At 42.0% G+C, this 18,889-nt stretch overlaps 1 protein-coding gene across 2 annotated transcripts; it reads right to left on the bottom strand.

Moving 5' to 3' along the window:
* Positions 1-6,894: 6,894 nt before the first annotated feature.
* Positions 6,895-18,191, bottom strand: lrrc4.2 (leucine rich repeat containing 4.2). 2 transcript variants are annotated; one of them, XR_009715043.1, is made up of 2 exons: positions 16,850-18,191; positions 6,895-7,404 (listed from the first exon to the last, which is right to left on the bottom strand). XR_009715043.1 is itself a non-coding variant. In XM_061284282.1 (2 exons), the coding sequence occupies exon 2, from the start codon at positions 16,604-16,606 to the stop codon at positions 14,618-14,620; it is 1,989 nt and encodes a 662-aa protein (XP_061140266.1). In that variant the 5' UTR covers positions 16,607-16,727; positions 16,850-18,189; the 3' UTR covers positions 13,238-14,617. The 2 variants fall into 2 exon arrangements, 1 of the variants encoding a protein (XP_061140266.1); XM_061284282.1 differs by lacking the exon at positions 6,895-7,404 and adding an exon at positions 13,238-16,727 and having other exon boundaries at positions 16,850-18,189.
* Positions 18,192-18,889: the final 698 nt, after the last annotated feature.

Genomic DNA, 18,889 nt, shown 5'->3' with positions numbered 1-18,889 from the left:
GGATGAGGCCTCCCGGCCATACTTTGCCCAAATGTACTGAAGTCTTTAAGTTCATCCATGAAGTCAGGAAAAATGAGCATCCAACAATAACCTCCGGTGCTTCTTTGAGAACGACACTAAAATATTTATCTACACGTTTGTTTGTTCGATAAGTGTAGAAGTAAACGTGCATTTGTGTGTTGTATACATTGAGCTATTCAGCTCTAGCCTGAAGGCACTGCCAGGCTGAAGCTTAATGGCAACACACCAGTGTTCAGTTATTGCGCACATACACACACGTTTGAAAGGAACTGAGTGGTATCAGGCTTCTAAATTGGATTGAGGCGACAAAAAGATCCATTTGCTTTGTAGCAGGATTGATACCAGCGGGAGTGCTAACACGCTTACAAGTAAGCGATCCAAAGCCCCCTGAGATGGCTGACAAAATAGGGAGGGGGGAGGGGGGGGAAACCTTAGAAATATGATAAGGCCATGTACACTCAAAGGAATACTCTTAACCTTCTAACTCTTACATGCTGCTCATTTTCCATGTCATTTCCTCATAGGATAGCTAAGAATATAATTATATACAGTGTATTATTTTATTTATTTTATTACTGGGTAGCACGTCCGCCTCACAGTTAGGAGGGTGCGGGTTCGATTCCACCTGTGTGGAGTTTGCATGTTCTCCCCGGGCCCGCGTGGGTTTTCTCCGGGCACTCCGGTTTCCTCTCACGTCCCAAAAACATGCTTGGTAGGCCGATTGAAGACTCCAAATTGTCCCTAGGTGTGAGTCCGAGTGCAAATGGTTGTTTGTCTCTGTGTGCCCTGCGATTGGCTGGGAACCGGTTCAGAGTGTCCCCCGCCTACTGCCCGATGACGGCTGGGATAGGCTCCAGCACTCCCGCGACCCCCGTGGGGAAAAAGCGGTTCAGAAATGGACTTTTTTTTTTTAATACATTTATATTTATCTTCTGCTACCTTTATGAGATTTCACATTTGTTAACCGCATTGCGTAACATTTCGCCACCATTTCGGTATCAAATTATTGCCTTCTCTCTGTCTGTCCATCTTGTGGAGCTCATGATCATGTTTTTTGTAATCAGTGCCTTGGGTCACACAAAAGTGACTTCTTAAAAAATGTTTGAGAGCTACAAAAATGAACATCACTGTATAACACCTCATCGGTTTTCCACTTGTTTAAACCGGTTCCTTCATTGTGCATCTGCACGCGACACTCATGCCAGAAACCGCCATTGGGTGTAAAATGAAGGCAGAGCAGAGCGTAAAGCATAGATGCATAAAACAATAATTCCTTGGCACAGCTACACAACAACAAAAATCCGTTACTCTAAGATTAATACCGCCCTCCGTTTGTTTTTTTCTTATCGAGCCAGCATGCAATTCCGAACTAATCCACAATGTTGTCAGGTAAAATAATGAATGTTATCAGGGGCGGTTTGGGCTCGTGCCTGGTTCAATAACCACCCTCTAGTTCACTGTTGATTTTATGCCGGTGGAAATTTCCTATTCCTTTATCCAAATGAGCAATATTTGACAGCAGGGGCGGCGGAGGGTGCCAACCTGAGATGACGCTGATATCCTCCACGACCAATGAGCAGGGCCTCATCTAATTTGTTTTGGTTCTGCCGCATAAAACCCTTAATTTACAATAAACTCTTCCCCGCATCTTCTCCCGTGAGTGATTTTGTGTCGAGGGGGACAAAAAGAGAGAGTTTGGGAGGTTTTCATCAGCAATAACTCAACATGCCTCCTATAAAGCCGAGGGCGAAGACGAGACCGTAAAATAAACCGGCAAACAAGGCAAAAGGGCGCTTGAAATTCTCTTGGTAGCTTCAAAAGTACTTAGAGAGCACACATGGCATTTTTAATACTGTCTTCGAAGGACCAAACCAACCCAAAGCACATTTAATCCACCATCTCGAGATCCGATATCTAAAGCCTTCCATATATGTTCTTGCACACCAAACAAGCTTTTCTCGTCGTTGTGGAAGAATAATTTATCCACGATCTGATGAAAGGGGAGCACACACAGAGAGCAAGAGTATGTTGGCGAGGCAGGGGGCCATTACTGCACATCCAAACAAGCTGGTGTCACGTGTGTTTGGTATGTGTGTGCTGCCAATATTGCTATTTGTATGGCAGGAATGTCTGATCTTTACCGTATTCAAAGATTCGTCATTGTTCGCCTCTTCCTGTCTTTTGAATCTTCTGCTCTACGAATAGCTACGGTCTCCCTCACCCCATCCACAAATATCCTCTTTGGTTTTCTTTACCCTACCTGTGTCTTTTACTTGCATTGTCCTCCACTAATTTTCTGTTCTGTTTATGTTCCTGCACTCATTTGATGAAAATGTGCAAATATTCTCCTCTCGCAGCTGCTTGACTAATATTATCCTCCACTCGCTTTGTCCTTAATAAGTTTTGTCCCCAACTAACTTGGTCCACTACTATTTTTTTTCTCTACCAGCTTTATACTCTAATAGTCTTGGGCTCCGCTAGCTTTGTCATTCCACTACATTTGTCCTCTAAAAGTCTTGTCATGTACTAGCTTTGTACCAATGTCTTCTATTAGCAAATTTTTCTCTCCGTTTTGTCTTCCACTACATTTGCTCGAGTCTGTGCTGTCCCTCTGATGAGCTAATTCTTCTTCACGTCCATTCTCGTACCTCTCAAAAACGATCTCTGTACCTTAAACTCCATCAATTCCAATTCTGTCTCCTGCAATCTTGTCATTTCTACGGTATCCAAATCATAAAAGATGGCTGCTCTCATTACTTTTCTAAAAGCCTTTAACTTATAATATATTTAGCTAGTGCTTCTGTCATACTTTGCTCTCCCTCTTTGCCCCATCATGCTTATATTTGCTTCTTCATCCTTTTTTCACGCTCTCCATTACTTTGAGTATGCTCCCTAAATTTACCATGAAAAACTCTGCACAGGTTGAAACCACATAAACCCATATAATCTACATTAAATGAACTCCAGGACCCAAGTGTTATTACCATGGCAATGAAAAGTCTTATCTCTGTCTGCCCACTCAGGCAAAGCTTTTTTTTCCCTGTGTCTCGTCAAGTAATAAATGACCGTTCGAACGATTCTGGAGAACATTGCTTAAACTCACTTTCGGCATTACAATATGGACAGAGAATGTGGAATATGTACGGAAAATAAAATTGTCTCCAAAGTGGTGCCATCGGCCTGGTTTTCCACACTGATTCGAAAAGAAACGAGCCGTCTGGTTTCCCGATAGAGCATGAATGACAGAGTTAGCCTCCGTTACATTCTGTGCCACATTATTCACTGCTAAAGATTCTCTTGCACATTGTACATTGCCAATGTTTAGCTCATCAACGATTAGGCTCATGAAGGTGTTGGTTGAAATTGCAAGCATGGTCATGTCCTGACTCTAATTCCAGTGTCAAGGGGGCAGGTTCAAAATAAAGAGGTGTCAGATCTGCCCATCTGTGGTGGACTGAGAAAACTCAGCAGCTTGTGCTTTCTGTGCCAAAGACCAATATGCCCGGATCGCAGCGACAAGCTGCTACTTTGCTCTGAATGTGTGCACTGAGGAACACGAGTGGATGTAGACAACGAGTGTTTGCGCAGTCAACAGTTGGCGACTCCTGTGCCGACTCATGATATGGATGATAGTGCCGCACATAGTGTCTGTTGAATCTGACAACAGGAAAACACAGAGGTGCTCATGACTACTGTTTAGGATCATATCAGAATAAGAATCAGAACGTATATAATATTCGAAACAAATGAAACAAGGTACACCCAGCAGGTGAGTGAAAACTGAAAACTGGGTTGCCCTATTTTACCCCGCCCACCAAAAGGTTTAATTATTTTTTTCAAATATCCTTCAAAAGAATCACACCAAGGAGAATAAAATGGATGTTGTGCATGTATTTTTGCACCCTTTATTCTCTTGTGATCACAAACCAATAAGACTATGAACAAAGAAAAAATACTAACCTTGGTGTCTATTGTGCTGATAACTTACTGTAGAACCTAAGTGGGTAAAGATGGAGCTTCAGTGGAATTATAATGCAGTGCAGAGGCACATGAATGATGCTTGAGCTCGGTATTCCCAAATCCCCATCCACAGCACCGTTCGCTCTTTTCATGGTATTATCCATCTTCACTCCCTGAGAAGCTCGAGAGGGGATTCACGGGTATTTTACAGAACTAAGGCAAGGCTCTGTAAAAAAAAAAAAAATGAAGAGGTCTTGCTTTTGACAGCGAGACAAGAAATCAATTCAGATTCTGCAAATGCCTCGGCTGAAAGTTAAAACTGTTGAATTAGTACAAAGATAATGTTGTATGTGCAGATAGATGCAAAAAATTGTTTACAAAATTATCATAGATGATGGTGACCAGGAGCACTGATATGAGCAGCAAGGAAAACTAGTTGGCTGCTCGCCGGTGCCGACGTTTTAGTGCACCTAGCATGGAACTGATTCCCACTCAGTACAAACCGGAGTGTCAATCATTCTCTGTCTGTTTATGCCCTGCGATTGAATGAAGACCAATCCAGGGTGTATTCCCCCAGGTTAGTCTCTAATGACAATTCATCTTCACGCGGTGGTTGGTCCTCACAAAAGTGTACAACTGGTTCAGATGATGGTTCTTTAAAAATCAAAGAAAAATTAATCAAGCTTGTTTTATTTTTCAATTCACGGATAAGTTTATCATGATTTGTAATCTTATATATACATGAAATAGCTAAAGATGATGACCAAGTGTTTTGACTGAAGGACCAGATGATTGACCCTAACTCTTAATGTACCGTATTTTCCGCACTATGAGGCACACCGGATTATAAGGTGAACCTTCAATGAATGGCCCATTTTAAAAACTTTGTCCATATATAACTGTAAGTTCATATATTTGGACACGCCTACTGTAGTGACTCAATATTGGTCCATATATAAAGCGCACCGGATTATAAAGCGCACTGTCGGCTTTTGAGAAAATTGGAGGTTTTTACGTGCGCCTTATAGTGCGGAAAATACGGTACTAGAGTAGCATACCCCAAATCCAAAATTAGGTAAACCTGAACTTTGAGAAATATCTGAAAATATCATTGCAAGTGCCAATAGAAATGCACAGAATTGGGTGAAAATTAAGCATCAAAGAGGTGTCTAGGGACCTTTGCCGGTGGATAAAGGCTGACACCTCTGTGGTCTCGGCTTTGTGTGATGCTACGGTTAACATTTGAGTATGAAAAGAACAGAAGGCTGGAGCAATTAGTTCTCTCGAGTTGACACAATTACAAAAGAGTGTTGAGGAGTGATAAGGTTTACAGCTTGCGCAAACATTTGAACAACTAGGAACATTATGGCACAGCAGTGGTATTTACTTCATGACAATACTTAATGTTTTTTCACATATTGTACTTGTGTTTTTATTAGTCTGACAACCTCTATATCTGAAAAAAAGATACATATCTGTAATTTCTGCTCATGAAGAGTAGTTTTTGATGTTGTCAGGTTCAAGAATTATTTGTGGCATAAAACATAGTTCTGCACTTAATATGAAAAACACAAATAGGTGAGGCATGGGGTGAGATTGAGGTTTTTTTTCAGAAACTTGGAAAATTCAAATGGTGAAAAACACATGTCCACAGTTGAGTAGTACAGACTTCTCAGTCATTGCACATTTCCATTAATTTACTTCAATCTTGACAAAATAACAAATCTTGGAATTCACTTCCAAGCGTCTTTATCATGAAACTTCTTTTACTTTTTCTTTTGTATTCATGTAATACGGTCGGTGTCTTAAATGTGTGTCATGTAGTAAACTCACCCCTGCGTTCCCATAGCATGATGCCGTTTATTGGGCACCCAACCAAACGATTTTATCGCTTGTTGTCAATGGCTTCATTTAGCCAAAATCATTTGTATTAAATTGAATTATTGTTTAATAACAGAACAAACTCAAATGTTCAGTTAAAATTGTTTGTTTCTCTGAACTGCAAACGGGCCTTAATGAGAACTGTGCTATTATTAGACTGAAGTCTGTGCTGTGCTTTCTACCTCTTCTACCCGGGCATGTGATCACGTTTGAGTAAAATGCTTGCACATCTCACATCTGCTCCCTTTTGCTGTGGCAATTTGTTCGCTAAAGAAAATCCGTCACTGCTGAATATTAGAAAATATTTCAGCGCTTCGAGGTTATGATCCGCTGTCTATGACACTTACTTTCAAATACAGCAAGTGCAGACTGGTGTTGTTTTTATTCGACACATCAACGACAACTAACCCACCAATAAAGTGTAGATAACCTGAATTATTGTGGTTTTATAGATTTTAAAACTGTCATGAAAAATAAACACGGATGCTTGATTATTTTTTTGGGTGAGTCTACACAGACTAGGAGGTAAAAAAAAAAAAAGAACAAAAATATTCAAACTGCTATGCTTCAACAGTATCTAACAGTCTTGACTTCTATTTCAAATTGAAAAATCTGAAAAAGTATGAAAAGAGAAGGGATTTTTTTTTTTTATCATCTTACCAGTGGCCTTGTATCAATCAATGATAATATTATGAGGTGATGTTGAATGCACAATCAAGTGGAGCCTTGATTTAACACTGCAATTCCTAGTGCCCAAATCCAATTCAGTGCCAATGAAGTGTGCCGGACATATAAACACAAACCTCAAGGTTGTTTGATCAGTATAAAGTACATATATTACCTTGGATCTCCATATCCAGGCACTAAACTTTTTTTCCACATGTTTTTACATACATTACCTCTGTGTTAGGTTTCCAAGCAATGACAAGACAGATTCAGCAACGGTGATGGGTCATGAACTTGTGAGGCCCACCTGGGGACCAAATACCAGAGCCTTCAGTTGAAGGCCAAGATTGTGTTTTAATTCTTCAGGTCAATTAAGTTTTCATTTATTTATCTGTTTCATCCTTTAAATAGAAGGAAATTAAATGAGGCAGGAAGATTATTGTCTGCCGCTCAGAAACACAAAATAACTAGCTGCAGTCAAGGCACACTAACAATAATTTTACAAAAATGATTCAATATAATTTCTTTGGAAGTAGAGGAATCTTGACATGCACATACAGAAGGTCACTGGAAAATGATGCTTTTCATCTTTCTTAATTGAAGTTATTGAAACCACGGCACAACCCTGCTTGAATGAGCAGTTCTTTTACTTGCCAGTGTCTTTCAAAATCAAGGACCTGCACATAAATATGAATGCAGAACATTCTGTCAGGGTCACAGTAGGCTCCCTATTCCCACAGTTGTGTGTCTACCACTATGCCCTCAACAACCAATCACTGCTGTGCTGGAATCCGGGGAAACCATGGCAACCCTGGGGCCTTGGATGTTATTGGCAGGGTCAATGGCATTACAGGAAAATGGAGACGGAAGTCAAGTCTGAAAAAGACAAATGAGAAGATGATAAAATGAACTGAGTAATTCCGTTGAGCTTTGACAGTTTGACAAGTTCGTTACTGGAAAAGCCTTTCATGACTTTATGGTTTGAACCTGCTAACCAAGTTGTTATGTTAAGCTGAGGTAGGCATGTGTCTTCTCCTCAGCTTTAGTTAACATCTATTTATTGTGTTATTTGTTTATTTATTTATCACTCTTATTATTTATTGTTTGTGCCTTCTTGTTTTTATATTGTGTCGTTTACTTGTATGTCTATCGTGTACTATGTCTCGTCACCGTGGGATAGAGGAAACGTAATTTCGGTTTCTTTGTGTGTCTTGACATGTTGCCAATAAAGCAGACTTTGACTTTGATCTTCGCTATATTATATAAAACAATATTGAATAGGATTATATTTAAAATCCAAATTAGAGGGGAACCTCATTAACCATGCAAACAAGAAGTTATGGGAAGCTTTACACACACACACACACACACACTATATATATATATATATATATATATATATATATATATATATATATATATATATATATATATATATATTATTTTTTTTGTGAATTTATTATGTTGATCTGCAGTTGGGCATGTGCATTACAAACGTTAACTCAAATAAGGTTCACCTGTCAAGTTACAGTGCATCTTAGGTTGATTTTGACCAAGAAAATCATAAATAAAATGACGAGAATGAACAAACACCTCAGCCGTGACAGGCCTAATCACTTTACTGAGAAAAAAAAAAAAAACATTGCTCCCTTGACTGTGCAATCAGATTTGATTTTACAACAAGTATTTCATTATGTGGCTGTGTAGCAAGTGTTTGCGCAAACACCTACCTCCTGCGGCAGTGAGTGGGAGAGGTTAAATAACAACAACAACAAAAAACGGCCACTCACACACAATGGAGACAGAAAAAGTGACAGAGAGAAAAAGACCTCCGGGAACAATGTCCAGCTGCCACACTTTATCCAGAGTTGTACTGTTCCAATGAGAACACATTGTCCTAAATTACAGTGACAATAACATGTACTGTGTGTGCGTGTGCGTGCGTGTGTGTGACTCAAACCTGCATGATGGCAATGACGGGCTGCACAATAATGCCCGAGGACAATATACTGTAAGTGTATTCATAATTTATACATAGAGAAGTGATGATTAAGAAATAATTAGAGCCGGTGCTCATGAAAAATAACAGCATGCAGCTTTCATAAAAAGTATGCCGAATAAGAGTGTGTGTGTGTGTTTGTGTGTATGTGTAAACTGCCTGTGTGTCATACTTTTAATGTTTTCTCTGTTATTAAAGTTAGTGAGCAACCATGAAAATTCCTCCGAAATAATAACTACCCCCCTGGCAATTGTGGGTGGAGCGAAAGGCTAACGATGTAGCAAGTTGCCAACCCAAAGTGTGAAGAAAACAGTAAGCACAAAAAAAAAAGAAGAGTTAAAGCATGGGCTGCAGTTTTCACTCACAGAGGCCGCCCTTCATTACAAGTGGTTTGACCTTGGCGGAGGTTGACGCTCAGCTGAGTGGTATTCTATTTATACGGCACATAAGACAGCATTGCTAGGGTAAAAAAATAATAATAATGTGGTTAAAAATGTAATGAAAATCTACCCGAGCACTTTATAATTGCTGGAAAGTGCAGTATGAGACTACGCATTTAATTACATTTCCTCTAAAACTCTCATGAGAGGAAACTGATATGCTAATTGAAATCCAACAACGCCATCGTGGGTTTGTCTGGGCACTCCAGCTTCTAACCACATTCCAAAAACATGCAGTTTTATATTTAATGAAAACTCGAAATTGTCCATAGTAAGTTTGACTCGTTGTTTTGCTGCCCCGTGATTGGCAAGCTAGAAAATAGATGGATGGGGTTTGTGAGGAATTATGGTCCTAATCACATCCAGTGTGCCAACCTTCTGATATGTAAGGTTACTTATGATTGAAGTCACAAAATATCACACTAACATGAATGATGTGTGTGTCTGGCAAATGACAAAAAGAAGAGGATGAGTGTGAGTGAATGGCTAATTAAACAGTCCGGAGCCTTGCATCATTAATTCCGCTGACCTTTTTTCTATGTAGGTTAGCGCTGTTTCAGCCTACTGCATTAAAATAGAATTTGTCGTGTGCGGCAAGAAAAAAAAAAGATGAAGACGGAGGTACTAGATGAGATGTTGAGAGCAGCATGCGGTCAAGTGTGAGCTGACTAATCAAGCAATGAAAACAAAAGGGATAAGAAAATTGGAGTCCAGACTATTTCTTAATTGCGGTGCGGCCGTGAATCATTTCTTACATTCTCTTTGTGGCTGCGCAAAAGCATCAGTCACCAGGGAAACTTTGGCAGACTTACTGTTGCCTGGTACTGCTGGAGACTTCATTAACAGATATGGATCTTAAGGCTCAAGGACCTGCTTGCAACAAACCCTTTAGCTCAAACGACAGCCACAGCATGTCATCGGCGCTTGCTGCAGTTGCCCCCCCCCCCCCCCCCCCACACACACACACGCTCACACACTCCCCGTCTTTGCTGCAGATCCTATCAAGCTGGAGTGAGACAAACTACTGTATGTGTTGCCACTTTATTCTTTTCATCTCTGCCATGCCTCGCTAATACGGATAACGTAAGCGTCCGACAGGCTGCTCTAAATGATGCCTTTGGCGGAAGGTTCTCCAGCATTGGCTATTTATTTGTAATGCTGGCTTCAGCGAGGAGAGGAAAATATGCTTTTGACACAAACTGTACCAGGGGGACCGTATGTTGATTGCTTGATTTAATACATCGCTGCCCATTAACAAGACAACGATGCCAAAACAACAGATTACCAATGATAATAATCTTAATGAGGCTCTTTTCTGATTAACATTTTTTGTCATTCCGGTAAATCAAACAATCTGCTGTGCCGCTACAAAGAGGGTAACACAATCGACAGTAGGGCCAAATTTGAGCCTTTTTCCTCCCCTTGTGATAACCGCGCAAGTCATTGTTATTGGCTGAGGTAAAGTCCATTTTTTTACTGCAAGCTATTCAGAGGCAAAATTGGGTGGGTGGGCAGGAGTTTTTGACACATAAGCGAAAGCAAGAATCGTTGCACACATGATAAACAACAGGAAGTGAGACTGGTTAGATTCAGGCTAATGCCTTCTTTTACTAGAAGTATTGGCAGGATTTTTCCGTGCAGGTAAGCAAAAAAAAAAAAAAAAATCACACTTCAATCTAAGACAAAAAGGCCCAGGGCTGCTTTCATAATCAGCATGTTAACGCTGTCTCATGGCAGCATTGTATAACCATTTCAGGCCGCCTTTTAATTTTTAACATGATGAGATTTCTCGCCGCCCAGTTAAAATTACGTTGCTGAGCAAAATAAAGGTTTGGAAACGCCATGTGTATCCATCAAACATCTCACAGCACATCATTTGCTTAATTTATTCATACTAAAGGAAAGCATTGATGGCAATTACTTATTGATCGGCCACGTGGGGCCCGACAACCAATTATGATTAGTGACAATAAAGGGGTTATCTTTGTTGAACCATTTTGATCGTTGCAAGCAGCTCAGAAACTGGGAAGCTAATTCAGCCATTAAACAGTGGTGCCTTAAGATATGAGTGACCCAAATTTAAAAGTTTTCCCCATTTTCCTTGTGAGCAAAGACTTGAGATATGAGAGATGGATGAGGGCAATGTAGTCAACTTAACTCAGGCACAAGCAAGCAATGGTTTGGCTGATCGTGAACAATTGTTCAAAAGAGAGGCTTCGAGCTGTTGAATGCTTCTACCAGTTTACTGTCAAACTAAGCACGGAACAAATAGAATTACGTTATTCGTATGTAGACAACCACAAAAGTTAGCCTTAAGAAAGTCTGCTTTTCTTAACACTAACAAACGATCTAAAACAGCACAAATGGGCTGATGAATTGCATCCTGGTGGTAATATTGTAACACAAACGGTGCATTCGTGCATGTAGACAGACGATTTAACAACCCTCACAGTCGTTTATTCTTTATCATCTTTGAAACACAAGTATTATTTCTGGTTTTGATTCACAAGCGTGCTCATGGAATGAATTAAATTCTTATCTCAAGGCAACGTTGTGCTTTGATTTTTGCTGATTTGTGTGGAAAAAAAATATGCGATGCTCATACATGCAATATCAATCATATCAGGTGTTTTTCCTCTCATCTTTACACAAACACGTCTTCCTACTCATTGATACTCTGCTGTGCTTCCAGAAAACACTTAACAAGTCATGTTTCATCCTGACATAACCTGCACCCATTCAATCTATACGCCAGACTATTATAATAATTACCGTCCCAGTTTTTGCTGAACCAGATGTATAGTCACACCTATTAATAGCATCTGTTCCCTGGAGAATTTAGTTAGATTTTGCACTAAATGAATGTGCTGAAATCAGTAAAACCATTTTTGCATGTCAGGAGTACCTGAAAGACCAAAACGCCAGCCACCCTACTGGTCACTAGCCAATCACAGGGCACGTAACGACCTACAAGTATTTAGAGAAACATTCACATCTGGACAATTTAGATTATTCAATCAAGCTAACATGCATGTTATTGATATGTGGGAAGATGTTGCAATACCCAGAGAAAGACCACACAATCAGAGGGAGAGCATACACAAAGATGGGCCAAAGTTATGATTCAAACTCTGAACAGTGAGGCAGCACGATAACATGCTGAGCATCATTCTGTCAATGCATTTTTGCCATTAGGTTAAAAATGTCAAAGTCAAATTTTTTGATACAAAAGAAATGTACGGCACCTTATTGTTTAAATGCAGGGGTAGAAAATTATGCTTTTTTTTGTCAAGGAAAGATAAATTCATTTATAAGATGAATTTTTGTAACATTAAGAATAAGCACTGTTAATTCATGTTTTTATTTGGACAAAACGACTGAACTATAATTATTCCAACGTTTTCTCATTTTGAATCACCCTTTTATGCTTAATGTCACCCATTTATGCGTAGTGCCTCAGCCATCAAATACTTTTTTCCTGTATTAACATTAAAAAATGACTCTTGTAAAATGGATCCATGTCTAAATAAATAAATAAATAAATAAATAAATAAATAAATAAATAAATAAATAAATAAATAAATAAATAAATAAATAAATAAATAAATAAATAAATAAATAAATAAATAAACTGGCGCGAGCATAAGCATCACCTGTTTGCCACGTCTCTGACTCACCATATCTTTGGAGTATCTCACTCACACAGACACTAAATAGATACATTAACAAAACAATACCTTTCTTGTTTATATTTGTAACTTCTCATTAAAATCTCATTAGACCATGCTGATCATGACCAAGGTCAAGGAAGAAAATGTGAATGCTGCTTTTGCACAAAAACGACGATGGCTAACCTCTGTGATTAGCGACAGAACCCCCAGCCTGGAGCAGTTGAGTGGAGCCTTGCTGTTCCTGCCAACTCACCATGCTGTATAATTGTCACAGGGCTCAGACTTTAATTTCTGCAAATAGCCTCAGCGAGATGACTTTTTGTGTTGTCGTTTTCTTTGCGTGTACAGCATTATACAAACAATTAGCTGTCTGCGGGTTTTAAATAGAGTCTGCAGTACCAACTATATCTAATGATTTGTACATTCATAACAAAATAATAATGTTTACTTCCCATTGCAAGCTTTGGATTTAGCTCTCACTCTAAAACAGATTAAACATTTTGTGGAAAAGACACAAGATGTCAGTGGAACCTAGAGATAAAAGGAAATGAAACCCCCAAACTGTACAACTGTGGGATACATGTATTTTTTTTCTCTGCTCACTTAGTGAAGAACGTTTCATGAGTGGTGGAATCAAAGACCAACAGCGTATCTGACCTGCATAAAGCCCCACTGTGGGGTATAATGCATCATTGTACACCACTTACTTAAAGACCCATTCATGCAGACACCAAGTAAATGCATAGGAGAGTAAAATGGGAGGTTTAGGGGTTGATTTACAATCCGACACCCGCTTTTTACGATTAAACAAATCACGCACACACAAAAGACATGAGATGAATGTGTTTCCGTTTGAAGAAATACAAACCAATAGGTTTTATTTTTTTCATAGCCTCTTTTTGTCTCTCCATAAAAATAGTGTTCCTCAAATCAAACAGGTAAAACAAAGTCAATGTAGTCCATGGAAAAAGCCCCGGATAGCAGACAAACATTCATTGTGTTCAAAGTTGATCCATTTTTTTTTTCTTTTTTTTAACCTTTCCCAAAGCCAGAATGGGGCGCGGAACTCTGTATCATTGCACCGCATGTCAGTTCCGCCGAAAAATTAGCATCAGAATGAGCCCTTGCAGAGACAAGTCAGGCAACTGCTGTAATGCATAAGTAAATTAGCCCTAGACACTACACAAGCCATTAAGAAGCAAAACGTAAAAGGGAGAGAAACAACACAACAGAATGCAAACCAGAAACAGTATTTGCAACAACTGCTATTAGTGTGCTTGCCGGATCATTTGATGTGCACACACATTTAACACGTTTAGAGAAAAAAAAAAACAATGGTCAAAGCATGACATCAGCAAACACAGGTTTAAATCTGAGCTGCAGAAAATGTACTGCAGTCCAAAAAGCATTTGTCTCTCGGCTACTGAACAGCACTCGCTCCATCTGTGCCATCGCATCGGTATCCATACACAAATGCTCAAATTTAGACACATTTGACTTTTATACCCCCCACTCCCTCAACCCCACTTTGTTGGGAAATACCAATTTATTGCATATCGTGTTTGGCAAAGGAAAAATGAAGTTTCAATGAGGCTGTTATCAGCAACCACACAAAGCCCCATCTTTTACTGCATCTTAAATATTGTTCCTTTTCTGCACTATCGAGTGTCGCTCTCATTGACTAAAAGCATTCCTTAAGCAGAGGTCACCTGTTCTTAGAAAATAGTGTCAAATTTCTTTCTTTTCTAATAGAATCTGCATATCCCACCACTTCCTGATAGTCTCATGAACGTATATAGATATATAGATTTGTATTCTTTTCAGTGATATACTTATGTATAGGCATGTACAAGAAACAAGAAGTGTCTCTGCTTTGCACTTCTGTACAAAAAAAAGGACCATGTTTTTTTCTTTGTGCATTCTACAACATGGACAAAAGGTTGGGGCAGAGTCAGAGACAAACCCAGGAGGAACATTATTCAAATTTGGGTCTCTTGAACCTTCTCTTTTTCATGAGTAGTCTTAATGATATATGGATCTGCTATGGTGCTGATGTGGCTGTGATGCTGTCTGGCTGAACGGTGCAGAGTGTTGTTCTGGGTCCAATGGGCCGCGTAGGCCCCTTGACGAGAGGACGACACATAGCCAGGCTTAAAGGCGCTGCTGTTGTGTTCCACTAGGGTAGGCAATACCAAACCAGTCTCCTCCGAGCCGCTAGATCCAGAAGAGGGTGGAACTGGAGGGACTTCCTCCTCCATTTGTATGATCTCTATGGTCCTGGCCGCGGCCACTGTGCTCCTTTGTTGATGCCGTTTACGCAACTTATAGAACGCTATTAACATGGCCGCTGCCAACAAGGTCACAGCAACAAAACAGCCAATGATGATCTTGGTGGTTTTCATGATCTCATCCAGGCTAGCAACAGGCCCGCTGGGAAGTCTGGCAGTGGGGATTGACACGTGTCTTGGAGTTTGCGTGTTTTGGAACAGCACAGTAGGGGTGGAAATGAAGACAGGTTTGAAGACTGAAGGCGAGGCAGGGACGGTTGGTTTGGGTTTGGGGGTTTCCTCCACCGTTGGCTCTAATACCTCCACGGTTACGGTAGTAAAATAGGACAGATTTGAAGTATTGAGTTCGGCATTACTGACATTTAGGTAGGCCGAGGCGTTTGAATTCCCTGCCATGTTGCTCACCATGCAAGTATAGACCCCTGTGTCTGATGGCAGAACATTGGAGAAGTTGAGGGTCCCGTCGTTAAGGACAGATATCCGTGGGTGAATCGAACCATGTGTCAGTACTGTCCCGCCGGGGAGAAGCCATCTAACAGAGCTCATGGCAGCTGTGCGACACTTGAGTTCTGCCACCCTCGCCGCCGAGATATTTAGGTCTCTCGGAGCGTCGAGTATGAATGGTGCCGAACACTGAAACGTAGTCTGGTCCACTTCCACCAGGTATCTCCCTTTCATGTGGCTGGGGATATGGCAGCGTCCACAGCAGGTGGAATTGGTGGGAATGTACTCTCTGAGCCACCAGGAGAGCCACACGACATCACAGTCACATTTCCAAGGGTTGTGGTGCAGATGGAGCTCCACTAAGTACTGCAGAGGTGTGAAGAGGTTATGGGGGAGAGATGACAAATTATTATGAGCCAAGTTCAACTCCACCAAAGCTGTGATGTCATCAAACGCATTCCTCTCAATGGTGGTGATGCCGGAGTTCATAATCCACAGTTTACGTAAATTCTTGAGCCCGTGGAAGGCAACGGGTTTAAGTTCAGGGAAAACATTCTCTGATATTTCAAGCTCCTCCAAACCGACGAGGGGTGAGAGATTGGGGAATTCCCTTAGGTGGCACATCCCTAAATTGAGGTATTTGAGGTTCTGAAGACCCTCAAACGCCCCGTCTGAGATGTACTCCAACTTTCTCAGTTCTCCGAGATCCAACCTCATTAAAGAGGGGACGCGATTGAAGGCGTAAGACGGGATGCTCTCGATGGGATTGTTCCTCAACCACAATTCTCGTAGCTTTGACAAGTACTCAAAAGCTCCACTGGGTATCACCGTCAGCCTATTGTCAAACAGCGCCAAAGTGTTAAGACTGGTCAGGCCATTGAAGGCCCCCACTTCAATCTGCCTGATCGCATTCCTGCCCAACTGCAGCACCTCCAAGTGATGCAGGTGCCTGAAGGTGTCAGCCTGTATGGTCTCTATGCTGTTTTCCATCAGGTTAAGGTACCTGGTGTTGGCTGGGATGTTAGAAGGAACCCGAACCAGGCCTCTGCGGGTGCACACCACCTTGCTGAGCTGGTTGGTGCAAGAGCACATGCCTGGGCAGTTCTGCGAGCTGGCTGAGCCCAGGGCTGGGCTGCTGGACTGGCACATACTGAGAGCAGGCACCATGAGGGAGAGCACGGCAAGCAGGGCTGTGTTCCAGGTAAGCTGCACACTAACCTGGCCCAAAGGACTCATGATGTGGAGGGCACATTATTCTGCATGGTGGGGGGAGATGGCACACACCAGAGGATGTAACACCCTAGCCTGGCTGGAGCAAATTGAGGCTCCCGAGTTCCATCGACAGAGCAGGAAGACGCTGCATCGAAAATGAATGCGCCAGAAGCAGAAAGAAGAGAGATAGGTGAAGAGAGATTAGGACAAGGGCCAAAGAAGGAAAACATCTAAATAAGCTTCCATAAGAACAATAACTTGACTTACCTCATTAGTTTGGGAATCGTTTTCGTCTCATCGATTTCTAACGTCTGTCCATGGGTCAGTGTGGCAGGATTTAGTCGTTTTGTTTTGCCTTGATTGGCTGAGGGTACAAAATGGCTCCTGGTCGTGAGGACTGAGCAATGGGATACAGGTAAGGCCGAAAAGGCTTGCCAGGTACTTAAATCTCCGTTGCCCCAGATCCCCTTACCTGGCCCCAAGTCTTTCAGACGTAAAACTGATCCATGGGGAATTTTGTTGGGTTGAAAGAGGATACAAAAAGTGAGAAAAAAAAGATATCAAATTAAATAAATCACAGTCCAGCCGTCTCCTGTTTCATGCTGGTCGCCTTGTTTGGTGGCAAGACCTCCCTCGGTGTGACTTTGCCAAGGGCTCCTCGGCTGGTGATTAGCCCTGTTGTGACAGAAACTGAGAGACAGAAAAAGGCTGAAGAACTCCAGGCACAATCATCCCCCTCATTCTCCTCCTCTCTTCCTCTTTTCCTTTTCCTCTGCGCTTCTCTTGCTTCCTCCGAGAATCGGGCTGGCCCGGTCAGAGCAGCTGCAGGCTGCCGTGAAGCACACTTAGCAGTAATCCGTCTATTCCTCCTCGGGGAGGGGGTGGTGGTGGTGGTGGTGTGCAAGGGGGATGGAGGTGGAGTGGTGTCGGCTGTAGAATGAGTATGCGCTGCACTGCCAGACCTTGGCAAAAGGCTGTTGAAGAGTGAGCGAGAAAGCGAGAGGGAGCGCTCCTTGTCCTCAAGAGCAAAAAAAAGAGAGAGAGAGGATAGATGTGTGACAAAGTCGGCTCCGTATCCGTAAACGGCAATTGAGGACTCGTCCCTGCACTAGTCGGTCCTTCTTTTAGCTTGTCTCCTGCGGTCGCCTTGCTTAGTTGATAGTTTTCCTCCTCTGAGGCTGGCTGAGGTAGGAAGTTGTGTTAGTTGGCCATGTGTGCGGCTGGTGGACTGCTGCAGTAGCCTGACTGGAACAGTGAGAGGGAGAGAGAAAGAGAGGGAGAGAGAGTGTGAGAGAGAGAGAGATCACGAGCAAGGGGAAGATAGAGTGCGCAAAAGAGAATAAGGGAGGGAGATGGAGAGAAGGAGGTGGCAAGCAAGCGCTCAACAAGGCAGCCCACCGTCACACACAAGCAGACGGCAGCGGCATCCCGATCCCAGTCTTCTCTTCTTGTTTATGATCCAATCCTTCTTCTTTTTTCGCCTCCACCTTCATGTGTGTTGCAGGCAACTAAGATCTGTGCCCCCCTCCTTTTGTCCTTCAGTGGGAACGTGAATGTACTGCTGACGCACTCCTCTCAGCTGCTCAGGCTGTCTCAGAGCAGTGCATTGGTTTGATGCAGTCTTCCAGTGTGTTAACACATTCAACCACCCCGCGTTCCCTTCACGTACCCTGATCCTTACATGTCTTTCTTCCCTCCTCCACTTACCTGTTCCAAGCTCCTCCCCCTCCACCAACTCCTTTCAAACCGGTATTGAAAAAAAAACAATCTTCTCAATGTAGAGGAAAAGGTTGAAGTCTGGGTCGATAGGTGTCTTTCTGCAGCAGTGCACCAGTCTTTTCCCACTTCCTCTCGCCGGGCTCATGTATAACCCCCTCCCTCTTAAAGTATTTATTCTTATTTTTGATGCAACGGGTGCGTCTGTGTATGTACACCATGTGCCGGCGTTGGGTCGAGGTTGGGGTGAGGTGGAGGGGGGGGGGGGGGGGTCCGTGACATCACAGAGGGACAGAAATGCTGACTCGGCTGCTCTGGCTCTGTTGGGCAGTCTTCTCTATGGGGAGAAGGAAGATGAAAGCACACTGTTATCTCTTCCAAAGATGAGAGAGACACGGCGAGTGAAAGGAGACAGAATTAAGAGTGAAACGAGGGCGAAAGATGGAGCTGAAGGGGACGACATGGACCTTGACGAAATACAAATACTGTAGGAACAAAGTGCAAGGTTTAGATCCTTAAATGGATGTACTACATTTACGTAATTATCCAAATCATGTTTTTATGATTCTAGAAGCCCTTTAATTCCAGTTT

Source organism: Syngnathus typhle, linkage group LG7 (assembly GCF_033458585.1).
Source record: "Syngnathus typhle isolate RoL2023-S1 ecotype Sweden linkage group LG7, RoL_Styp_1.0, whole genome shotgun sequence".
NCBI classification, from domain to species: domain Eukaryota; kingdom Metazoa; phylum Chordata; class Actinopteri; order Syngnathiformes; family Syngnathidae; genus Syngnathus; species Syngnathus typhle.
Note: the sequence above shows the minus strand (reverse complement) of the source record. Positions and strands in the feature narration are given on the sequence as shown.